This window comes from Tyto alba, unplaced genomic scaffold (assembly GCF_018691265.1).
Source record: "Tyto alba isolate M040663 unplaced genomic scaffold, T.alba_DEE_v4.0 Super-Scaffold_6, whole genome shotgun sequence".
NCBI classification, from domain to species: domain Eukaryota; kingdom Metazoa; phylum Chordata; class Aves; order Strigiformes; family Tytonidae; genus Tyto; species Tyto alba.
In genome coordinates, this window is record NW_024881327.1 from 53,408,740 (window position 1) to 53,435,363 (window position 26,624).

The window sequence follows — 26,624 nt, forward strand, 5'->3', positions numbered from 1 at the left end:
GCTTTGCAGTGTCCAGGTACTTCAAGAAGATTTATTTCATGCTACACTTTAGCTTTTGGCAATCGTGTCTCAGCTAAACCATTTTGTGTTTATTCTGGACATTCTCCATTTGCTCAAGCATTCAAGAGCAGATCAATCCGTGAATTAGCTGTAGCAGATATTAAAACAATACACAAATTACAATACACATTTGCAAACTGTTAGTCCTCTTTCTGAAATACATTTACACCCTGGAATGCTAATGCCTTGGTGGAAGAGAAAGGAGATTTGTTTTGTTTTGTTTTGGTTTGTTTTTTTTTATTATTTTTTTTTAATGTTTTATGGAGACACTAGGATTCCTTCTTTTGTCGTTAAGAAAAGCCAAACAGATCAAACTGAACAAAAGTACACATGCCCACAAACCTGTTTTGCAGTTTCTCTGAGCCAGTCTTTTATATCCTCTTCCTTAAGAGAGCAGCCAATGAACACGAGGAAGCACTCCTGCTGACTGCTGCAATCTCTGTTATCGCTTCTTGAATCAGGAGGAGTTGGCCCCTCCTGAACAGGCACAAGGCTTAGTGAATTAGATGATGTGTTGTGACAGACTTCAATCACTTTGTCAGAATCTAACAAGGAGAAGACAGAAGAAAGAAGTGTCCTGATAACTGCTAATCTAATTTAACATCAACACATAGGTGTAGACAGAATACAGGACAAAGTTTTCAAATACATATACGTGCAGTGCAATCACAAGACAACGCCTAAGTAGCAGTTTGCCCTTACCTGAAAACTTAACTTTACCCATGATGTGATAAATGTTTCCAGAAAAAGGACTTGGCTTGAGCAGTGACTTAATTGCTGTTTGAAATAGAAGACAAATAGATTATCTCACTTATTTTTCTTCTCCTTGGTGTAGCTTCTGGTCAGACCTAGGCTACAGGACTCTAATCCACATCCTAGTGCTTCAGGGGAAGAAGCTGCAGCGTCCCCCGCAGCCCCACTACATAACGTTTCTATATGTTCTCATTTCTTTGCTATGGTGGGGAATAATAATTATCTGTTTGGCATAATGAATGCTTACAGTGTGTGTGGAAAGTAAAATGGTGCTCCTTAACACTGTTTTGCTAAGGAAAGAAGGAAAGGCATGATTATATATCTGCGCTACTAGTCTAACACAGGGTTGAGCCTATTTTGTAGCAACTGAAAAGAATTATTTGGCATAAAAAGTAGAAGCTGATGGTCACTTATAAACTGTATTTTAACACTACTAAATAAAATTAAACATAAAATAAAAAGCAAACACATGAAGATAAGCGTGTCAGACTCTAGAAACCAAAAATTAAATTAGATTTTAATTGGAACAAAATCATGGGCCAATTTTCCAGAGAAAACACTGAAGAAGATAATTTACTGTACTTTAAGGAAAGAAAGCTGAATTTTCAATTAAAAGTTTACTTCAGCAGTAATTAAATAACTGCTATGTCAGTGCCTTCCTTCCCCTCTATTTCTCAGTATTTCAAACTTGGATTTAAATCAAGTCAGTCAAAGTTCATTTGTACCTTTACATTTGGTCACAAATCGTGTTTTTTCTAGAGGACGATTAAACCATACACAGATCTGAACCATTGGAGGGAAGACAGACCCAGCTCCATATTTGCCTTCATACCTTAAGACAAAAAGAAGCACACACCTTCAACAGACAGAAAACACACACGCTTGTGCTTTCCATCTAACAAACTTCTTAAAAGGAACATTTATTGTTTCACCACAGGTAAGCCTTGCTCATAGGAAGAAAAATACTAAGCTTTCTGCTCTAAATAATCCATGAAAATTTGATATTAACAGTTTTAAGTTGTTCAAAGTGCTCAGGATTCCTTACGATGCCCCTTCCTCCTATGGTGTTTTGGTTTTTTGTTTTTTTTTTTTTTTTCTTACATACTATCTACATACTATTCTTGCATACTGTCATCACACAGATTAACAGTTATCCAAAAATTTCAAATACTTTCTTCTCCTGCTTTCTCTCTCTCCCTTCGGCTTCATGCAATCCACAAGCAGCTCTGACATCCCAAGCCTTGCGCCAGTTTACTTTAGGAGCCTTACTTGCATCCAATTTAGAGCAAGAATTATGAATAAAAAGATATACATACATACAGGACTGGCAAGGCAAGGTAAATAAATCGTGCTTCCAGCACTATAAACCTAGAGTAGAAAACAGTCAGCCAGGAGTTATAATGGCTGACAGGTTTATGTTTTCTGCCAAATAGGTGCAGCATGGATAACTGCAACAAGATGTGTAAAGAACCCTGAACCATGAAAAAAATATCACTCAGTATTAAATGGAAAGCTTGGTACCATGTATTATTGCGCCCTTAGCCTCTGCCAAGCCTGTCAATAAGGTTGCTGGTTTTTATGAATAATTGTTCTGCTAATAGCTAGACTGACATAGCAAGTTCATTCCAGTAAGGCTGAATAGCTGTCAGAATGAAATTACTCTAGTCATTATTGACCTCACCCATCCCAATCCTTCCCAGTTTATTCCCAGAGGGTTCTGTTCTCTTCTGAAAAGCAACAGAAATCTTGCCATTGATTTAAATGGTGTCCAGAAAGGATCTTTTTCCCCATAAAAGGACAGCAATCGTGTATCTACTAAGAATACTCATCAGCTCTCTTTTTAAAATGATTTACAAAGCTACTGCCCATTCCAAATGAGTAATCTTGAAAAAAAAATATATATAAATTAAGTTAGTGAGACTTTTTCATCTTCAAGTTAATTAGAAAAATAGTTTTAATATTTCTCAGTCTAGATACTTGCCAGCCAGGATACATTAAATATCGAGCTCTCATCATCTGAGGATTTGAAAAACTGATTTCTGAGAGAATTAAGTCAATATCCTCATTCCTATAAAGAGATAAAGATGAACATTTTTAATTATATATGTTCAATAAAATGGCCACTATCTGTATCCTACTTATATTAAACAGAAAGTGCTAGTAACAGTAAACTTCAGAGTATTTTTCCCTTACTATGACCGTAACATAAGTCATGCTCTGCAAACAAAAACATACATTTCCTAATCCCTATATTTATATGACCATAAATGTAAAGGGAAGATGCCTTTTTTCACGAGAAACAACAAAGAAAAATCTGCATCTCCTTTGTATAAGTTACCAGAGTAAAACACGGGAGTACATGTTTCTAAATGCGTGTGTCCCATCTGCCAAAAGTGACAGATCCTGGACAGTGATTAACGTTACCTAGTTACAACTCCATTTTCTGCCAAGATGAATGAAACGGCAGGGTTTGCCGCCCGGATAAGGCTCTGCAGTTGCATAAGGAGTGGATGCTTCTGCTCTGTAGCATGACTTGTGAAAACCACATTACTCACTAGTCCTGTGTAAGGAAATCAGAGGATACATTCCAGAAGTCAGGTATGCAACAGTGAGCAATAGCAATAAACAAGTAAGTGATATAACAGCCATTCTTCTCATTTTCCTTCCATCTCACTACATTGAAGTTATTAAAGACAAAAAAAACACAACAACAACAAAAAAGCAAGGAACCTTTCATCTAACAGATATAATTTAGATGCAATTAATAAAAAAAAATTAATTAAAATAATAAATTCATAGGAAAATCAATTTTAGGACTAGTGTAATAAAAACCACAAATGTTTAAAGCCTCCTGTCAAATCCAGTGTGTAGAAAGATCGGCTGAACAGCTAAAAATCAGTATTTTGGACTCTGACAGCTGTCACTTCCAAAAACAGGAAAAGGGTTTTGTTAGTTTTTGTTTGTTTGTTTGTTTGTGGTTTTTTTTGGTGTTTTTTTTTGTTGTTGTTGTTGTTTTTGTTTTGTTTTGTTGTTTTTTTTTCTTTGCTTTTAAAAAAAGATCCCAAAATGATATTCAGACAGAAAGTCTCAACCCACATGGCACCTAACAAAGATAACAGAGAAAACCAACAGAATTTTTTTTCCCGAGCCCCAATTCCCCAAAACACTCAGTTGTGTCACTAGAAAAGCAATTCCTTTTTCAGGCTTAACAGCATCCCTTCACCTTGCACCTAGTGCCACCAATTTCACTGAAGAAGTGGTTACTCTTCTAAAGCAAAATCTTTCCAAGATTTGAAGATGGCAACACAGTCTTCATGTTCTACCTGCTGCCTTGTCAGGTATAAGACAAGTTTCACGTTCAGTGAGAACCAAGCGCTGCTCCTGCAGATGCCTCTGAAGGCAATGAGAAATAACACACCAACGCTCACAGCCATCAAGCCTTGGGCACTGGAAGGGATTCTCATTAGGGACAAAATGTGAAATGACATATCGCACTTATCATCCAACTAATTTCAGTGCTACAGTATCTCTGCTTTCCAATTATATCAAGGAGGTGTTACACCAGAATGAATTTGAGCCTAGTTCCTCAAAGAGATTGCAGTGCCAACTCTTCAGGCCTCCCCAGGATGTCAGTACTGTTCAGAACGTGTAAGGAATGCTACTTCTTTGCTCAACGTGTGCAGCTCATTTCAGACACTTCCCCGTAACTACAAGTAGAGTGTAGGACGGAACAGTAAACTCTCAAATAGCCATGAACAACTGAACCAGGATGCATTTCCCCCGCCCCCAACTCAACACTATTTAAAGCAGAGTATGTAATGTGGTTCACACCGTGATCTGCTGCCTACAGTTATTTCTGATCTTTACAGAAGTCATTAAAGTCCACTAATCCTTGCCGAGGCTTCTCTACACAGAAATTTCTATACCAAATGTTTCTGGGGTACTTACATTCTACCATATGCTTCCAGCAGTCACTGTTACCTGTATCACTGACTCTTTCAAACAAGAATTTTAATAATAAGCCAAGCAAATTTCCATCGTTAGTATTCCTCTTTTTGTAATCTCCCACAGAAGTTTCCACTCCAATTTCAGAAACATCTAAGTCTTCTCCAATACACAGTTGCTCTTTAGAGAGATTTGGGAGGGAAGGGGGGGGGAGAACAGCAAGCACGCTTAGAAATTTAAGTCACATGCATGCTTGAAATTATTATGTAGATTGTGCAATGAAGATGAAAAGTATGAATAAGCTAATCAACAACCACCACATTGTGAGCGTGCTACGCACAGTGGGTTTTTTTCCTTAATATCCCGAAACTTAATATTGATTTAAAAGTCGAGTTTAATTAAAAGCATAGTTATGCTTTCTGTACTGTTGGCACAGAACAATAAGAAGGCTGCAGAACATAAATGCTCTGAAGCATACATTACAGTTAGAACCACTGTGCTTTGGAGAGACTAGGTAATTGTCAGGGACTGAGCTGGCAAAGCTTAAAGTTAAGAAAAAGACTTAAGGAATAAAATATCTAACAAATCAGAAACCTGTGCATCTTGCCTCACGCTCCACGCCCATACTCTTTCTCCATCACTCCCCACTTGATTTGCGCTTGCCTAAGGGGAACAGCTTTTGGGCACTAGCTGTCATTCTTGCTTGTAAACTCCCCCGCAGCCTTGGAAGTAACAGGAGACTGCTCAGAGCCTGGGGAACCGGCGAGCTTTGGCTCTGCACACACCGAGGCAGAATGCTCGTAGGTGCCAGTATCCCCCCAAAATTGGTCCGGGGTTAGCAGGCAACAGCCCGTGATTCTGAACTGACTGACAGGTAGTGTGACCCAGAAGAAAAATAGCTTTCTGAGAACTGGAAGATGCCTACATAGCTTTAGTAACAAATAATTTTGACCTTTTCTACTTAAATTGTCACTGACATCTCTCTTTCTACTGCATTTTGAAGGCCACTCAGTTTTGTTTAATTCCTTATTTATACACTCATCTAAAGAAGAAAAAGTCTTTGCAGCCTAGGGAATAGCACGTTCAAAAGAAGCAGTAAAAAACCAGGAGGGATTGAATAAAAATATGTATGCTTTACAAAAATAACGTATCCTCTTTGCTCTCAAATGTACCACAGGCATATTTAACAACGGTGATGTCTTAATCTGTAAATGAACTTCACATACAACACAAGAGATGCCAATGTGCCTTTAGACTAGTAAGGTGTCATCTTACAGCTTCCGTGCTAGAAAGGGGGGAAGAAGAAAAACAGAAAATAAGAGGCATATTTGAATGGAGTGAAGCAAAAGGAAATTACAGCACGTAGATGGTGGAAAAATGGTTTTGAGAATTTTCAACAAGTACGCAAGGGAGAGAGAAAGCAAAACTGCTAACTTTGGTCACTGCTCAAGGTTTTCTCGGTTCTTCCTGATCCTCATCCGTTTGTCAGACTTGGGGCTTTCCAACCAGAAAGTGTCACTCCTGTAAAATGATGTCATGTTGCTAACCTGCACGGGTACCCCTTCGTTACAGAGGAAGGCACACAGTAGAAGGGACCTGGAAAGCAGCAGCAAAAGGCTAACCCTACTCGCTCCTAGAATTTGCAAGACAGTTATCTGGACAAGGTAAGCATCCAAAGGTCTAATTAATTCCGACTTGCCTATACCCATACTTGTCTCTTCTTACCCCCACATGGCAAGTTTCTGTTTTCAGGTTTGTACAACACCCAGTACGACAATGGTCGTGGCCCACTGATGCTACAGTAACATAAACAATAATATCAGGGCACGTGACAAAAAAAAATGTGACAAGTATCTCTCAAAGGGGATGTCTTATTAAATATTACTATTGTGGCATCAGAACTGAATTCTCAATTATGCAGAAGTAAATTCTCTACTATACATGTGACTCAATTCTGCATTTCTCTGGGAAGCTTAAGACTGTATCGCACCTCAGTTCAAAGCATACTTCTCCTCTTAAAACTTTTTACACAAAAATTGCCCCTATTCATGTGAAACAATTTGCTTTACACAAATAGACCTTTAGGCCATCTAATGTCACATTTTGTATCTGAAAACTAAACGATAAAACCTTGCAACACGCAGAAATATTTTGCTGCCAGAACATTCTTCTAACCTCCGGTATTTTTCCTTCTTTCAGTGTTTGGACTGTAAGGACATTAGCTTTGCTTGTCATAAGCATTTTCTAGTTTCTCCCTGAAAAATTAGAAATTCTCACCTAGTCAGGTCTGTACAACGGCACTTAAAATAAAGAAAGAAATAAGATAGCTTTGAGTATTTTTTTTTTTATTCTCTCATAAAATAAAAAGGCATGCTTGCATTCCTAACTTCTCAGTACTTAGAGATACTTCATTATATTCTTAACTCAACATTCTCCTGCTCTCTTCATTTCACCTACGGCTATAACCACGAGAGTTGTCTATTGGTCAGTTCCCCAATTTGTAGCACCAACATTTTTCTCAAAATAAGAATAAAATACTGATTTCTATAATAGCATGTACATACTTTCCAGCTTGTTTGCAACTTAATTCTTTTGAGTTCTTTCAGATTTCATTCTTTTGGGCTCCATTCACACATGAATGAGAGGTGACATAATTCTGGCAGCAAAATAAGAGTTCTACAGAGTCTAAACAGCCACAAGAAGAGCACAGCATCCTGCTCTGACAATTGCATTTAAATGCCAACACAAAAATTGCACAAACACGCAAACACAAAATTTACAGTCCTGCAGTTCATTTGGGAAAACATGAGCATAAGATGAGAAAGTCATGTTGCAGTAACTGCAGTCAGACAGCAACTTAAAAAAACCTCAGCTGTCATTGGTCTACCCAATTTCAGGCTGAGCTTATAGTCTGTCTAAAATAAAGATTATCTGACTGAAGAGATCTGTTCTCACATATACACAAACCACATGTACTGGTCTTAATGTTGTAAGTCGGCAATATAACTGTTAAAAACAACTGTAAAGGTGCTATAGCCAAATTTGCTTCTGCTCTTGGAACTTAAAGCACTTATTTGATGGCAGGTCAGGAAGGATGGTATCCCTTTTACACCAACAGTTGTTCTGAGTTCCGAGCCCGACAAGGAGGATGAAGCATCTCAGAGTCAGGATATAAAACTGAACATGCAGGTAAGAAACGGTTCTTTTGCAAGTGAGCTTTTTTTGTCTGCTGCAGTGTCAGATGAACCCTGCAAGGCTCCTCCACACCGCATTAAGAAGAGGATATGGGGGATGAGGTAACCAGCTCATTTTTCCCTTTTCTAAACTAGCAGGAAGGAGAGCTCCATTTCCTCGTGCCTCCCCAAAAGAGGATGGAACTGAAATGCAATCCATTTTGCTCCTAGATTAACAACACAGCACGAGTTACAACAGCTCAAGGTAAGCAGTTTAACTTATGGTCTTAGGAAACCCATCCTCCAGGTGAGGACAAGCAGAATGCATCATGCTCCATATACTTGCATCTCCTCCAGGCACCTGTGCTGTTTAATAACGTGTGCAGAGAGAGATTGTCTGTCTTGCACAGAGGGTTCTTACCTCCAAGAGTTTACCATGATCCCTTGACTACATGCATTTACAGTGTATTTATTTGGCCACATGGCTCAGCTACTTGTTCTGTAAAGCTCTAAGTCAAGAAAAGCGACACATACCTTGAGAACACTGGTCCAAGAACTTGGGAAAGAGAAGCCTACAAAAAACCAGAAGTTTGTATATCAAGAATGGATATTATTATTTAAGTGAAGCATTTACATTCATTTGGACACTGACAATTAGAGTCTTACTATCCCACCCACTGTCATGTTTCCTTTCTTCAATCCCTGTAACTGGAACATCCCTGTATGTTTTGTCTTTAGGCAGTTCTTCCGCAAGAATCAGTTTTGTAGATGGTTTAAATTCTTTAATGGATTGAAGAGCCAATTCCCACCACACCATCTATTCTATATTCTAAGAGATCAGAAAGGCTTCAGTATTACTTTAATTCCTATTTAAACAATAGGAATTTTAAGCTTCCCTGAAGAATTGTGCCTTCCAAACATGGTGGGTACTATTCATGGTAAGATTGTATGTACATAATGCTTTCTGTACATATCACACCAATGTCTGGTATTGTGTCAGGCAAGTGATGATTAAAAGAAGCTCCAGAAGACAGACAGTACTTTATCTGTTCCCCTTCAAGTACCTCTCCCCTGCCCTGGCTTACTATTCAACACGGGGAAGAGCTTCATCCTAGGCTCATGAAAGAGCTAGATCTCTACAGTAATGAACTCTGAGACAGGAGAGGGTTTTGATTTTCTCGAATGCGGAAGTTTCAAGTCAGATACTAAAATCACTCTTCTCAATTCACACAGTGAAATCGCCAAAGCTTCCCAACCGACAGATCTGTCATTGTCAGTACATGGCTACTTGATAAGTTCTTATCAGAAGAAACTTCAAAGCGAGACACAAATAGTCTACAGCACAGGCTAAGCCTCTTCCTTCAATTGCTTCTGCACTTCAGGAGACAAACAATGTTAGTCAAAGGATTGCAGGCTACTGGTGCTATAAATACTACTCAGTATCATGACCAGTAACACGTTAGTAAGTTGAAAAAAAACCCCTAAGAATGGAACTTGTCTTTCCTATAATTATGGAAAGAACAAGTTGAAACAGCACTCCAGCATCAACTCACCAATATTTTATGTAGTCTTTATTTTTTATTTATACTCTTCGTCACGGAGATAAAAAGCAGCAGTAAGGTAATGTCTACTTATTGACTAGTGCAAAGCACAAGAAGCGTATTGGTTAGCGTTTTAAAAACAGCTAGGAAGTTTAAGGAATGCACTTTTTATAAAACGATTGGGCAGTTCACCTCTCAGCTGTGATGCACAGAGTTTTATCCCAAATAGCAGCAATGCTAAGAACTCTGAAAATTGTAACTGCTTCAACTTATTTTTAACAAATCAATTTAAGTATTACAATTTTACAGATAGGTCTACAAAATTAGTTCCACGTTTGCTGAAGCACAGAGCACATACATACACTATGAAGCAGCAACCATACCACGCTCTTTTAAAATGTCAGTAACTTGGCTTTGCTACCGTTTCCTCCCCACCCTGCCTCTGCAGTAACCCAGGATATCAGATTTTAATACTTGCAATGCTTTTGCTTCCGTGCTTTGTCAGTCTCTTCAACAAAATCTGGGCCTGCTTCCCATAAGTTCTGTATTGCAAAATCTGTAAAGTCTTCATTTAACATCCAAAAGCAGTGACACAACCAATAACCCAAACTGAGATACACATCTCAATTTTCAGTCATGCTCACAAAAACAATGTGAGAAAAAGAATGATTTAAAAAGCACACGTGGCGGCACAGTTGACTGTCTGGATTTTAGAGTCCTTAGCCAGAGTATACATATTTAAGCAGTATGCTAATGACAATCCTTGTTAATTCTTCCACAAACTAAACTTTCATTAATATTATATATAATTATATACCTAGTGGAAACCAAGTGTCATCATTATAAATCAAAGAGCACTTCAACGTTCATCCAAGATGGAATACCTAGCAGTTGTGAGATTTCAAATACCTCGATGGATTTAACCATCAAGTATATATAATTATTATAAAAGTGGTCTCAAGCTTAGATATTTATTTTCAAACTAGTAAAAATATCTTAAAGTGTACCTATGTTCCATATAGCAACTCAGTGGCTCTACACAAGTATTAACTGCGCCAATGATGAAAGATGACTTCACATCTGGGTCAGGATGAGTTTGCAGAGCCTGTACAACATCAATAACATCAGTATATCTGTAAGAAAACAAAATGGAATATGGTTTCAGAGAAACAGAATGACACATTTCAACATCTAGTAAGAAATCAATTTCTTGCAAGAAGGTTAGAGTTCTAAAAAAGCCTACCAAAATAGTTTTAAAGCAGTTCAAAACTTAGTAAATCCAGACAAATTAAGCTGACTGCAAATAACATTAGAAAGAAATTGTTGACAGAGAAAAGCAGTATAAATTTTGAACTGAACAACTGACAAGTTCAGCTTTCAGGAAACACAAAAAGCATAATGTAATACAAGCACGTTATGCCAACTGCCAAGCATATTAAGCACTAAGTATGGTTCAAGTAAAAAAAGAAATCAAAAAGCAACACCTCTCACTTATCAGCATTCCATTTCAAGCATGCTTCTATAATTAATTCGTCCATTTTTTATCAGTACTCCAGCCACTGCTGTATTATATTTCTGTATCATAGTGAAGTTTAGGTGATACTGAGTTTTTATTCTGGGTATTTATTTCTCAGACAGCAGCAATTTTCTCTCAAAACTATACTGTCAGTTATCAAGTTAATGGATTATTTAGAGAACTCCAGCTACTTTACAGCTGTCTACACCAACACTCAACTACCCAGAAAGCACTGAAAACTTGTAATTAGCCATTCCTGAAGCCAGTGCTGCTGCCAGAATATCAGTTATTTTGCACATCACTGGACTTTATACCACCCAGTCAATACCTGACTTTACCATGGAAAAAAAAAAAAAATGCTTTTTAACACTATCAGAATGGACCATAATGAAGAAAATGCTAAGCTTCATACATACACTCTTAGCAAAAAGGAGGAATACTTGGTAGCCTGGGAATCAAAACCACTCCAGCCAGGTTAGGGTAGCACTTCCCTCAAGCTAGATTATGTAACTGCTAATGACTCAGAAACTGAGTGCGCAAACATATAGCAGACGAGACTTGTTCTCAAAGACTGTGCTTGAGATGCAAATGTCAAACAGAGATGGCTCAGAGTCTTCACCTTTATTCCCCAAGAAAAATGACACTTATCTGAAACATGTTAATCAGTCTTACTTCAATATTGCCTGCTGTATCAAGTGAGTTTTTGACAGCCTGCTTTCTGCTAGTAGTTTCAGAGGTCATAATCACAGAGTCGCAGGCTGGTTTGGGTTGGAAGGGCCCTTAAAGATCATCCAGTCCAAACCCCCCTGCCCCGGGCAGGGCCCCCTGCCCCCAGCCCAGGGTGCTCCCAGCCCCGTCCAACCTGGCCTTGAACCCTTCCAGGGAGGGGGCAGCCACAGCTGCTCTGGGCACCCTGGGCCAGCGCCTCACCCCCCGCACAGGGAACAATTTCTGCCTTATATATAACCTAAACCTACTCTCTTTCAGCTTAAAACCGTCCCCCCTCGTCCTACCCCCACCCCCTGACCCAGAGTCCCCCCCCACCTCTCCTGCCCCCCCTTTAAGCCCTGGGAGGCCGCTCGAAGGGCTCCCCGGAGCCTTCTCTTCTCCAGGCTGAACCCCCCCAACTCTCTCAGCCCGGCCCCCCAGGGGAGCTGCTCCAGCCCCCCCAGCATCTTCGTGGCCTCCCCTGGCCCCGCTCGAGCAGCTCCGTGTCCTTCTGCTGTTGGGGACCTGAATGTTTACCTGCAGCTCTAGAGTGCAACTTAAAACACAATCTCAAGCTACCTCTGCGTTATTGCCCTCATTTAATTCTATGACTTTAAAGACAGACAGCAAGTACTCCAGCAGGCTTTAAGGACAGATAACCAACCAAAACAAAATCACACAGATGCACCAATAAAAAAAGTGTCATTTAACAACAGTTTAAGATGTAGTTGGAAAGGGCAGGAAAACTTCTTTTGAGCAGCCCGAAATTAATCTCCCAAATAGGGAAGAAGCACCAAATTCAGTCCTTCCTTCCATATGATTGAAGGAAGACTACAGATACCTTTTTTTCCAATGGAGTAACAAGCAATAAAATTAACAGATTGTAAAAAAGCTGAGTTTTTACATACGTAAAACAGAATTCAGAGTACCCCACTTTAGCACTTTTAGAAATATGACTGCTTCAGTGATGGGAAAGTTTAAAAACAGAAATAGGAAGGGAACAGAAAATCCCTCATTCCATGCAACAGTTCAAACAGTTTCAATCATTTACCCTTGCAAGACCACCAAGAGACGCTTGTTCTTCTTAGCATAAGTGGACTGACGGACACTGTGGTTTTGCTGAGCCTCCAGGACACTGGAGAGGTACCGCTGGAAGTGGCTTGCACTGAAACATTCAGGACTGTCCATAGTTTGACGATAAACTATCCACCTAAACAACAGAAAACAAGGAAAAAAGTTAATGTTCTGTGACACAGTATTTCTGTTTTCTTTTTATTTTGAACCAAGAGACTAAAAATAAATTTGACAAGCCCTAAGATTCCACCTCTCTCATACCACATGGGAAAGAGGAATTTACTTGGCTTTTTATCATTTCCAGCATAAGCACATTCTTTACATTAGTGCCAAAAGATTTTGTGGGCTTTTGTTGTTGTTTTTTTAATAAAACCATGTTCAACAGCTTCTTCAAAGAAGCACATCATATGAGTAATTCTGATCTTTGTTAGTGATGCAGTAAACAAAAATTATATGAATCCAATTCAAAAGATTCTGGGCATGAAAACACTGCAAAAATAAAGAGTAATTATGACATATGCAGGAAAACATGATGAAATGTATTATTACGGAACATTCAAAAGTCACTTTATGTGTTTGCCCTAAGAACAGAACCACAAAACTGTTCTGAACCAACTTGCTAATATCAAGGCACTGAGTTAAAAGGAATACAAAGAAAACAGTCCAAATCATTACTAAGATTAAATGCTAAGGTGTTTGGCTGTAAGATTTAAAAGGATTTATTTTTTTTATTTTCCAGAAGCTATATCATGACACAGAATGGCATTTTCCTACAGTGGACTTCTCTTATGGCCATACAATAGATGTCGTGAATGTATCCTCCTGCTATTGTAGAATAGAAACCAGGTCAGATTAAAAACCATGCTGTAGCAAGGACTGTTAGCATAGTCTTTTATCCATGAAAATTGCATTTTAGAATCACTACCACAAGTCAACAAATGGAAGCTCTTCACCAGTTTCCTTCAAGTTGTGACAACGTCCACGCTTGCTTAAGGCAGGATTCATCTGGCCCTTCTAAGATTATTCTAAACTGTTTGTAGCATCAGTGATAGTTCCAGACACATCACAGATCTAAGGTGATACCTGTGGTATTCTTAATATGGAATATCGACAGAGAAATCTCCTGTGCTGCTGTTCTTATCTAAATGTCTAAAATCTAAAGGCAAATCTACCTGGCATAAGGTGGGTAAATGAGATACCTGATGTGAGAAACAAGCCCATGTATATATAAAAAAAAAGGTTTTATTGGGGACAAAGTCAGTGCAGCAAAGAATACAGGGCTGGGCGCAATGGCGCGCCCTGGAGCCAAAGGGGCTCCCTTTTATTGTATAAATGGTTACATATTCATCTACCCTAATACATATGCATCACTACTCCAAGGATAGGGAGGGAATATTACAATTAGTTCCGAGAAATCATTAACATATCCCCCCACCCCAAATTCCTCCCGTGGCGCCTGCGCAGTGCTCCCCGGTGGCAGTGGGCAGGGGCCTGCAGATGAAGGCCCCGAGTCTTCTTCACGGTGTTCGCTAGCTGACCCTTCCTTCTGCGCCAACTCAGCCCTGTGGTCACATACACCTTGTCCTTCAAGTCTGGGCTAATTTGCAGCTCCTTTGTCTTTATGGCTCAGTGGTTTCAGTTCCTCTCTTATCTCAAGGACAGGAGATACCAGGGATGGCCCATCCTGTTCTTTCTCATCCCATTGCAAAGGAGTTACCACCCTTTGATATGGACCATCTGGTGAGCATCCCGAGAAGGGGAGGGGGGGCTGTTGGGCTGGTGTTTCCTCAGATCAATTCCTCCCTTTTCTTTTCCCAGTAGTAAATTCTCTTACTTTTCTTAAAATTTGGATCGTGTTACTAATAATAGCTTTAGCCTAACTCAATAAAAGTAATTGTTTAATTACTTTTAGCGAAAGCAAAATTCTTCTGTTATTTATCACACTTGAAGTAATAGAACAAAAGTAAAAATACTCTACCCTACAGTATGTTCTGTAGAACTAGTTAAGGGGCCTCATAGTATTTACTGAATTCATTCTTATGAACATATATGTTTACAAATTAAATAAAGTGAAACATTGATAGATTCCTTCCCTTCACGCTGAGTAGTTCTGTGGCGATTAGTACAACCAGTGCTTTGGACTATAAAACCAAAACTGTACTAACCTTCCATGCTCCTTGTTAAAAGTTACCAGAAAAGCACACAGATCGCTGCAACGACATCCTGGAAGACCTGTTATAATGGTGATAACCACCTGAAACACAGGGAACAGGTAAGAAGGGGGGGAAACCTGAAGACCAGAAATGAGCTACAACAGCTGCACACACATAAAGCTTCTTTCTTGATAAAATCTTCAGTCTAAACACAAGTGACACTCACCACAGAAACCTAAAGCAGATACACATAATTTTAGAAAGATGCATTTTTATGTTGGTTTTCATACCTTAAATACAGTGAAAGGATAACTAACAAATACAGTAAACAGCATTATCAAAACGTTTACATTAAAATATAGTCTGAAGTGTAAGTATTAATGCAAATGTCAGACAAAACACTGCAAGTGATACCAACTAGGTGATGTTTCCTATGATGAACAGGGTACATTTGAAAACATCAAACATATTTGAGCAAAATGGTTCAAGAAGTGATGGTGTACATCAGTCTTGTCAAACACAAAGAGCAATTCCACATTTCTGATACAGAACCGAGCAGGCTATACACAAAATTTATTCCAGCAAAGCTGCATTTTCTGTAGGATAGGGAAGAAGCTGCACAGTAAGAGCACCAACATACGAAAAGCTTTTCTGCATAAAGCAACTCTGCTTTCATGATGCGTATTCTTGGGGTGTTTAGACAGGGATCATAGCAAAGAAACACTGAAAAGCAGTCAGAGCATATCTCCAAGAAGGGGTGTGGGGGGGGGGTGTGTGTGTATTTCTACACTGCATACTGGATCGGGCTATAGAAGTAAGCAAAATGAGCTGTGGATGAAACACAACCAAAACAACTCTCTGTGCTGAGACTGACTTAAGAAATTATGTCACACTGGTAACCAGCCATCAGGCCACATAACATCCCGCTACTAGCGAATTACCTAATTCCAGTGTCTAACTACATGGTATCTGAAGATAGTCATCTGCAGGCTCTGTGTATCCTATCCTCAAAATCACTTTCAGATGCTCACAGAAAATGAGTATTCATAACAGATCTAGAGAAGTAACTCAGAATGTTTGCATGTTTTATGGAATTTGGTATAAACATTAAAAAGAAAAGATTTTTCTTTCTTTTTTTAAACATACACAAAGACAGTTAAACGAACTTTAAAACTGTATTTTAAAAAAAGTCATAAGGGTTTATTGATGAATACTTGATCCAAGTGTCAGAATGATCTCTGAACTAGATCCCAGGAAGTAAATCTGCCACCATACCGCAACATTCAGAGAGAAGGACTATATTCCTGCTGCTTTGACTTTCTTGCTTAGGGCAGATTTCAAATGCTGGAAAGTTACAAGGAAATATTTTCCCTGAAAAGCTATTTAAAGCACTCCTTAAGTCTGACAATTGTTATTGCCCCTATAGAGAACCGAGTGTTCTACAGATAATATCAGCAAATGTTAAATATCATGTGCTACCTCTATGCTATTTAAAGGACTTTTATGTTCCAGAGAACAATTCAGTTAAATTATTCAGCAATTCATAAAAACAAGCTACTGCTTTAGGGCTCACTCTCCCTGGACATTAGAGAAAACCGCTCACTTGAAGATCTACGCCTCATTTTCTACCTCTATTTTATCAGGCAGAAGGGACATTAGATTGTTTAAATGAAAAAAAAATTTAAGTAATGTAATCAGGAAAACAGGGCAGAGTAATTTATTCTAAGAAACAGACTCAAAACAAGTTCACACTGTGAACTGGTGCAACCAGAAAAGGAGGCAGAGAGTATGGCTAAATATACATCAGTACTTTACTACATTCCCTAATGTAGTAAATTGTAGAACTGTGACAGACAGAATATTTGCTCAATATTCTATGTTAGGAAACATTGTTGGGTTGCTTCCTTACCTTATCACTTTCTGCTTTGCTATCAGGAATGATTTCTGACTGTTGCAATAGAACAGGAAGATGTGCTCTCATTACTGGCTCGTGACTGACGCTGCTGACTGTAAAATGTTGCACAAACCTTTCAAAAATAAAAGTTTTACTTTCTTACAAGCAAGACCAAAAGACTTCATTCATATAAATAGTTGGGAAATAAAATAAGATTGTTAGAAGGTCAAAAAGAGGCTTCCTAGAGAGGAAATAATTAATCTCAGAATAAAAATATCTAGTGTGAAGACAAAGTTATTAAATAAGCAATTTTCAGATGAGTATTACACGTACCAAAATATTTTTGTATTATTTCTGACAAAACTGATTCCTTGAAAACAAAAATAATTCCTCACCTCTCCAATTCTGGAAGGGCAGCAGATATTTTCATCTCTCTGCATCTTTCCCCAGAAGGAAAAGACAAGGCATTAAATAGCTTCTGAACACTGGAATGCCTAAAATAAGCAAATTAATTAACAGGTTAGTTAAAGGAGAAACCTAGAAATCTATTTTTCTATAAACCAGATGGCTACATATTAACTAGTACAAAAAAATAAAGCGAGTGTTGCACTAAGAAAGCAAAAATTCCCTTCTGAATCATTATCAAAATCTTCAATGAGCAACAGCATTTTTCTAATTGTAGCACACAGTTAATGTATAGTTGCACTGGAACAAGTGGCATGAACTTACAGTCTCTTTTGTTCCACAGACAGGAATTCTTCCTGGACAACCCTTAAAGATACTCCTGAGTTTGTCTGGTTTTGCCACGAAGAGAAAACCTGGAACAAATCCGACCTATGCATAAGCATCATTAATTTGCAAAATTTGTTCTGAATTTGTTTAGGAATTGGTTTTGTTCACCTAATAAGATACAGGCATTTTAACTAGCCATTAAATGTTTCGCAATGCTGGTTTTGCTGCAAGAATTCAAAATATGGAAGGAGTCTCCAAAGATCAGATTTTGTAAGCTTCTCTTTGGCTAGACTGGAACTGCACTAAGAAGTGACTTTACTGAAATGGTCTAGTTTTCCACCCATCTTAATAGTTGGGGAAAAAGATCCTGGGAGAAAAATTTACCCACCAAAGTAACAGTACATATATCTTTTAGTCATAGCATGCCTCACTGATAAAAATGCTAGGTAATAATAGTCCAACTGCTCTACAGCAGGAACTGAATTAACATAAGTCTCCTTGAAATAGTATTGTAATTTTCATGAGGTAAGATTGCCGTAATCATGTCTAGAAATTTAAGAAAAACTTTGCTCCTTTGCAAAAAAAAAAAAAAAAAAAAAAAAAAGAAAGAGCCCTTCGTTTCTCTAGGGAACGGTGTTTTGGCTCGCATCCTATTGCTCTAGCCAAGTCACATTAATATGAATGGCACTCTGAACCTAGAAATCAGATTCAGATGAATCACACAGTCATTTAAGTGTTCGGTATTTCCCTTCTTTTAATAAGTAAAGGCAACAGCCATTGTCATTTTTCACAATAATTTGCTACAAGACAAAACAACTGGGGGGGAAGACTGCTTTCCATTAACAAATCTGCATCCTAAACACAAGGGTACTGAGATAAAAAACATCAAACTAAAATAAACTTTTGATATTAACAAAGACAATATTGCTTATGTGGAAGGATCCACACAACCAACCAACCACTTCAAAACACGTAAAAGAGACCAAGGAAAATGCCTACAAGGGATGGAAAGAAGCACTGGTCAACAGAAAATTCTGTTCCTTAGAAGTCAAAGGGCTAGGGATAAAGTGAAAACACAGGTCAGCCTGAGACAGAACTCAATGGAACTAAATCGGTCCTTTTCGTATAACTTAACATTTTTAAGAAGAGCTGCTGTGGCATTACAGAAGATGAAGAACACCAGAGAAATCAGTACATCCCAAAGACTAAGCAAATTTTTCTCCCCTACCAATTCGAGTGAGGACATGAAAGGTGCTGTCCTCTCTTTGCAGGATCTGCAAACCAGATTGCGGTTCTGTGTGCTCAAAATCCTGCAACTGTCTCAGTTACAAGGAATTTAATACACTGATGTCTGGAGGAACGGGTAATTGCCGTTCCCTATTTCAAGAAGGTTTGGAATACTTAAAGCACAGGTCCAGTAAGAGAGATATTATGCCATATGGTTGTAAAGAGTAAAACCAGTACCTACATTTTAGTGAATCTTTGTAACTATAGGTCTGCAGAATGACTGCTATGTCTGTGTGACTTCAATGGCATGCAGAGTTTTAGAAGAAAATTTGGGAGGAAATCAATAAATACCTGAAGGTAAATACTAACAAAATACAATAATATGTTTCCATGGCTTACACAATCAGGTACACTTGATCTTATGAATAGTTCTCATTCATAAGATGCCATCTTCAAGACAAAAGACATGTTTCGTCTACTTGAACTTGAGCAAAGCAACTGGTATGGTGCCAGATGAGAAACTGTTAAACTGCAGAAACTGAAACTCAGCATAGAACTGTTTGGTAAAAAGCTAACTCAAAGGAGGACCAGAATAAATAGCACTGGAAAAAAGCAGCAGAAGGCTGGGAACATTCACCAGTACAGTTGCTTAGGTAATGCCCCGTGACACTCTCTGCAATAAATTTGGCATAGACTGAAGTGGAATGACAGTGTTTTGGGGAACTAAACTGGGAGACAGTCTACACAGCATTGAGATGCTTCATAGAAAACCAGATCTAAGTATGGAAGGAACAGAAAGAAAAATAGGAGAGGAATGCATGAAAGCAAGAATGAGCACACAAACATTTCTAGAATCAGGTGGAGTATCAGTGGAAGAGAAAGGACCTAAAGGAATTTCTGAAAAAAATTTCACTAACTAATTCAAGTGAAAAGTAAAGACAAATCAAGGGTACCTCTGAACATTTTCAGAAGAGAGAACTATTATTACCTCTGTACAAGAAACAAATACCCTCATCTCAGATACTACACACAGTTTGGATATCTACAGCCAAAAAACAGATCAAAAGAAAAGCATTATAATGATCAGAAGAAAAAGAGAACTATTTATAAGGATAGATTAAAAAGGATCTGGATTTATTTTATTAGGCCAAATAAGCCAGAAAGAATATTTCTGAATACCTCAAGGATGTCGGCTGGTAGAGGGAAGAAAAAAAAAAAGAAAAAACCCAACAAAAACACGGATATAAAAGTAGACCTAATAAAATAGGCTGAAAATTCAAAACCGAACAAAATATTCCCAACCACTGAAATAGTGCAACAGCGGGAGGAATCTAAACACTGAGGACAAAAGGAGGAGAAATTTTATGGTAACATTAATACTACCAGTGGGGACTACTCACTGAACTAGGTGGTCTTTTCCAGTTCAGTGTTATGACCACATACTAAAACCTTTGTGAAGTCCTAAAATCTCCAGGCTCATTTCCTCAAAAGTGCTATTGTTATAAAGTTTTGTTTATTAAAAGCCTCTGCATTACAATGCATGAAGCCAGTCTACTTCGAGAATAATACAACGCCATATGGGATACTTAAAGACTTTAACAAAACTTCCCCAAGGATCACGATCCAAATGTGTCTAACCGCAAAAAAAAACACAATAGAACCTCTGCCACTACATACAATTGCTGTAGCCCATTATACACCAGTGCTACATTTAAAATGCAACTACTAGAAAACAAGCTCTTAGAGCACTCGCTGGCTTCAGAAGATAAACCGAAAGCACATGGTGAGCATTAAACTTAACGAGCAACACAATCACTACAAATGCATACATAAGTCAGAGTTTCTCACACATGCAAGTTCCTAAGATCAGGAGCAATAACGCCGCTGGGAAGGACTGGGAAGGTCTGTATGGCAGGGCAGTCCACTCCACAGCAATCTTGAGTCTGCAAGGCAGATGCCATAGATCACCCAGAGAATCAGAATTTCGAGTTGGAAGAGAGCCTCTGGAGGTCTCCAGACCCAGCTCCTGCCCAAAGCTGGACTCTGGCAGTACAGATGGGCTCCGCCATGACTTTGTCCAGCCAAGTTTTCAAAATCTTCGAGGGTGGAGTTTCACTCTCTGGGTAACCTGCTCCAGTCTCTGCCCCAACCTCCTACTAAAATTCAGTCTGAATCTTCAAAGCTGCAATCTATGCTTAGTGCCCCTTGCTATGCTATCTGCTGCTATTGAGAAAGGGATCTGTAACAGTCCTTCCTACTGCAACACCCTGGTTTTCTATAAAGGATAAGCAGCCTCAAAACCACATCAGCCATCTCTCCCAAAATCCTCCATGAATCCCATCCAGCTTCACAGAGGAGGTTTTCAACATACTTCCTAACTTGATGTTCCCTCAGTATTAACCGTCCCTTCTCCTTTCTAAACTGTGCTTGTTCACTGAGATATAGTAAAAGGTTTTGCTTGTGAAGCCTGATGCAGGAAAGACTTTGAACTTTAACCCTTCCTGTATTTACTTATCGGGTGACAAGCTTTAGTGGGTCAGCTAACATGAGAATCAACCCCTTCTTCTTTCCACGTTTAATTAGTTAAGACAGATATCAACAAATTCACCCTTGCCTCTCATCTGAAACACAAGGAGTAACTGTGTGGTTTTTTCCCGCACCCAAACAAATCTTTTTTTACTTTACCTGTGAATAAAAAGCTTTATAAATCTTTGTTTTGGGAAAAAGTGCAATCATCAAAAAGTTGTCTCGGGTATGGAATTCAATCGGTAGATGAGCAAGCAAGGAACTTTTGATGTCTATAAAGAGAGCAGCAACAATACTGGTTGAATCCTAAAAAAAGGAAGAAACAGGATAAATTATAATTTTGAAAGTGAAAAAATGGCTTAATACCTTAAATAGCAGAGATCAGAAGAGAACTCCTACAGTCATAGCTCGGCATGCATAAAGATCCAAACACACATTAGCTTGTGTAGCACAGGTATGGAGCAGAAATATCAATTGCACTTATACTACTCTTCAGTTTCTACTTTGCTACTATTTGAGATACTGTAAGCTTTAAAGAAAGCATGTGAGTTTGTTCTAAGCACTTAAGATTTGTCTCATCTTGAAAAGAAAACTTGCATTTTAATATCTACTCTTTTCCCTTCACCAAAAACTAGACCTTTAGATCTTTTCCTCTGTGAATGCTTCACAACAAAGCCACCTTCATCCATACCCACACATCTCCTCTGACACAGATACCTTGGAGGAATGAATTGTCAGCTAAAGAGATCAGAAGGATGGCATGGTGCTGTTGCAAACCCGTTTTTGTACCAGGTTCTCGAGTTTCTGACCTGAAAGAAGCCATGCTGCAATGAGATACAACTATCAGGCCTGCAATTCAAAGTGTAGGTCACTTGCATGTTAGAAGTGTCCTGTTTCTCTCAGGTTCTTTAATGAGCACAAGTTCTACTAAATCTATTGCTTCTTCACCTGAATTATGTCTTCTGAATTATGAAGCTGAAACCCTCCAGATCAGTCTCTCTTAGAAGCACTGAACCCAAGTTGTCCGATTTTTGTTCTAAGAAAACAACACTGACCCTTCACTTTCTGGGTTTCAAGATACACATTTATGTACAACTTTGCAGGACGCTGAAGTGTTTTATGCTCAAGCTCTGACTTGTAACTCTCTTCACACCAAAGCATTAGAAAAAGAGTACAATTCAGCAGTGAGAAACATCTCTGGAAAATGAGGATTCCATTACTTAGCGTTCAAATCAGTAGCATCCAACTCCCTTTAAAAAGAAGGGGGAGAAGAACCCTACTTACTGTTTTCAAGAAGAAAAAGCTCAAGCTGGGGAACACTTACATAAGAATTGGTATTAATTCAGAGACATCTGCAAACAGAATCTACCCTTTGCTGACTGAGGGATTAATTATAGAAGTAATCCTCTCAAAGTCATTGAGGTTACTGAAGAGCATACAAAAATGTTCTCCTAAGAGAGAGCAACTTCTCTGAAGAGAAAATGGCTTTTGAAACATGGTCCACAGATCCTGGATTCTGCAGGATAGCTTACAGATTTCATGAGAAGTGACTAAAAGGCCTACTCATACATGCTGCAATCTGCACGCAAAGGGTCCAACAAAATGTGATCTTCCTCCTGGAAAATGTTTCCAGAAATGGAAAAAAAGCTGAAAAGAAGCAGCAATAATCTCCATGGACAGTTTTACAATATGTTAATGCTGTTGTGAAATCTAGGTATTACTTAGTAAGTATCACTTCATATTTGTTTGATTGATTAATGGCCAGAATGAATCCTGGATTGAGGTACTTAGAAGCTGAAATACTTGGTCTTAAATAAAACCTTAAAACCAAGCACATAGTAGCTTAAGCTCCATACAGTAAAGACTTGTATAAAGAAAAAGGTGATACAGTTTATTGAGACACTGAGCAGCTACAGAAGAGAGTCTGTAGCACATGTTAGAGGCAGAAGTGTGGACCTTTTCAAGGTAAGGAAAGAAGAAGCTAGCAGGCATGGCAATAGTGGTGCTAAGAAAGTCTACTTTGCATCACTTCAAGTCTTTGTATCTTTTACTTTAATCCTAGCATTAAATTATCCTTTCTTTTCCATCAATACTGTTGCTGCAATACCTTTCGGAAAAGGCGTACTAACAATTACCCTTCTTCTGTCACTTCTTAATGTTTTAAGCTCTCCACCCTTGTATTATGCCAAGTCAGTTGAACAATAAAATGCTCTGTCGAGGTTTAGCTTTACACAAAAATCTGGCATCAGTTCAAGAATGATAGCCAGGTCCCATAAATAGCTAGTTTCATGAAAGTGAGTGTCTTGACTCAAACAATAGAAGGAAGGTCAGAGTTAAAATAGCTTCTTAAACTACCAAGGGGCAATCAACGTGATATACAAGAGCAGGCAGCTAAGGTAAGATTCTCTTCACAGTTGTGTTTTCATCTCAATTGAATCATAAAGTTTTATTGTATTTTACTGGTTTCCTCCATTATATGATGGAATCATAGCAAGACAATGCTTTCTGGAGGTCACCAAACAAATGTGTAATACTGTACCTAAAGAAAACAGAAACTAAAGGAAACATTTTCTATTTTTTTTTTCCTCAGTGCTTAGGAAACAATAAACAACCAAAATAATCTCTTTTCCATTCCAAAAAAAGTGATAGTTAACCCAGTGTGCCTACCTTGAAGAGGAAAGAAAAAAAAGCTGAGTTGTCGTCATTAACCTAACCCTCAAATCCCACTAAGCCAGAAGACCAAACTAGTAACGTGGCAAGTTGGCCAAGTGATACAAGTTGATCACAGGAATGGCAAAAGTCTATGCTTGACATTGTGTCTTTTACTGTAATTACTCAGAATATGTGTAATTAAGTACAGCACACCTTTCCTTCTCACTTCTTCGCTCGGGAAACATGAACCAGTCACTCCCTTCACCCTGTCAGTTATACAATGCTCTGCAACAGTAGACAGACACTGCTCGTGACCTCTCCAGAGATAAGTAGTACACTGCCACGAACATTTGCCTGAAGGTTAAATATATTTTGAATAGAAGGCAGCATTTCACCCTCTAAAACACCATATGACTTCACAATGCCTTGAACTTTTCTCTATCCACCACTTAAGACTGCTAGCATGCACAAGGCATCTATGTTCTGCAATTTCTCTTCTAATAAAAAGAGATTTTCCACACTATTAAGACTACATCGGTAACTCAGTCTACTACAAAATTCTCTCCTCCTTATATTTTAGCTAATTCGTAATTGGTTAAGCTAACCAATACCAAAAGTGTAGAGATTTGCATCATTTATTACAGTTTTATGCACACACTTGTAAAACTGCGACTGAAAACGAAATCTTGTACTAGTACCCTACAGAAGTATTGTTAAAAATTGATTAAAGTTTATGACATTAGGAACAACCAAAATACTCACCCCATCATAGAGAGAAATGGAACTCATGTGGTTCTTTGAAATGGAAATGCTGCCATGGTGGGGATCAGAAAAGAGGATGCCATCTGAAAAGAAGTACAATTTGCCTAGAATGAGAAAGAAAAAAAAAATTCTATTAGCTATATATCATTATTTCAGCATCCTGTGACAAATGCCTCTTCTTTCTGAGGAAGAAATTTATGTTCTTGTAGAATTTTGTTATACTTAACATGCAGTACATTTGAGTAAAGGTTTGGGGTAGTATCTAGATCTTTACTGGATCTCACTGTCAAGGGTAGGAATCATGAATACAATTGCATTGGACTTAATCTTATCCCTTGAAGCCCACTTATAATAAATATTCTGTGGCTTTTTTTTTTATAGCCCAACAAATTTCCAGCATATTGAATAGCAAACTTCCAGGAAACTGATGAAATAAGAAAAACTTACATCCAAAACAACTGAAAATTTAAAGATCTTAACAAGTTGGTCAGATTTACAGCAAAATGTCAATATACTGACACATACTGTGCAGACACATATATGTATGTGTGTATATATATATATATATATATATATATATATATATATATATATGTAAAAAGTAAGGCAACATTTTTCCTTTCACTTCCTGACCAAGACAAAAGTTTAAAACAGAAAAGCCCTTCATCTGCAGACTTGAATTTTCTTTTGTATAGAGAGACAACTGTTACTGGCAATTTCCCTGGAAGCTAACAATCTAGTGACAGCCAAGGGAGACACAGTGTTCGTTCTAACTCCATTTTTCTTGCCATTTTACAGACACTTTGGTTCTTAAGAAACCTCCATGACTAGGGAAAGAAGCCGGAAAATAAGAAACAGCAAGGCTAGATGGTGCAGAAGAGAAAAACAAAATTCCACCAAAGCGCTAGAACCCGCCATCAGCAACAAGCTAATTTCCAACAGTCATAAGAAAGCCACGAACAGATGACTAAGCAGAGGCTGCCAGCTGGACCTCTGCTAACCAGTGCTGGACCATGGATGGATCACATCCCATACAGGGAAGCATGCGAGTCAGCAAAAGGGAAAGGTTTAATATTTTCTTTAAAGGAAACAAACAAACGATAAAAAGAAAAAAAATGGCATTATTCAGAGTTATGTTTCAAAAAAATGCAAAGCCAAGCAGCAAAGTAACTGCGACATACAGCTAAACATGACTGAAGATCTAGCCCAATCTATCAAACAATGACTTAGAAGACATGAAGGAATTAAGATGCTTTCCTCTTGAAATGGCAATGTCAAAACTGTTCACTGTTAAGTCTTTGTTTTAATAAGGATCTTGACATGAAATCAAATCACCATACCTAGATACGTGTTTTCAACAGTTCCTTAAAAAGCATAGAGGCTCTGCTAACTATGAATGTCACTGTTTTAGACTGAAGTTTCTAGTTAACATAAAAATGACACTGGAGAAACAGCTGCTGTTAAATTGGGAAACACTACAATCGGAAAATGAAGGTCCAAATTCAGAGCAAGCAGAATGGAGACAAAGTCATACAAAATTACATAGGTGTGGGGGTTTAGCAGTTTACATATACAACATGTTCGTTGCTGATGCTTCCTGTGCTCTCAAAAAACAAGCCACTGTACAGGTATGTGCCTTCTCTTGAGTGATCGAGGAAGAAAAATGCAAAATACAACACATGAAATACATTTCTGTCAAATCTCTCAGAATATCACACTTCACAGAGAATGTGTCAATGGGGAAAAAAAAAAAAAAAAGAGAAATCAGAGATGCTAATTCTTTTGTAACAGAACAGCAAACCAAAAACAGTATTAATCCAAACTAGAACAGCTTTCCTTAACATGCAAGTCAGTGAAATGTATCAAGAACAACTTGATATACTGCTTGTATATTTTCCACAAGTGATT

The 26,624-nt window shown here is 38.3% G+C and overlaps 1 protein-coding gene across 1 annotated transcript in view; it reads right to left on the reverse strand.

The window, feature by feature from the left end:
* Positions 1-26,624, reverse strand: part of DNAAF9 (dynein axonemal assembly factor 9) — a 78,399-nt gene that overhangs the window by 8,890 nt on the left and 42,885 nt on the right. The window contains exons 21-34 of the mRNA XM_042807763.1: positions 24,717-24,820; positions 21,462-21,608; positions 17,547-17,635; positions 17,213-17,311; positions 16,833-16,950; positions 14,936-15,024; positions 12,748-12,906; positions 10,480-10,605; positions 8,466-8,503; positions 3,238-3,373; positions 2,795-2,881; positions 1,539-1,645; positions 763-837; positions 403-605 (exon numbers count right to left, since the gene is read on the reverse strand). Of these exons, the coding sequence (XP_042663697.1) occupies positions 403-605; positions 763-837; positions 1,539-1,645; positions 2,795-2,881; positions 3,238-3,373; positions 8,466-8,503; positions 10,480-10,605; positions 12,748-12,906; positions 14,936-15,024; positions 16,833-16,950; positions 17,213-17,311; positions 17,547-17,635; positions 21,462-21,608; positions 24,717-24,820 (1,577 nt within the window). The remainder of the gene's footprint in view (positions 1-402; positions 606-762; positions 838-1,538; positions 1,646-2,794; positions 2,882-3,237; positions 3,374-8,465; positions 8,504-10,479; positions 10,606-12,747; positions 12,907-14,935; positions 15,025-16,832; positions 16,951-17,212; positions 17,312-17,546; positions 17,636-21,461; positions 21,609-24,716; positions 24,821-26,624) is intronic.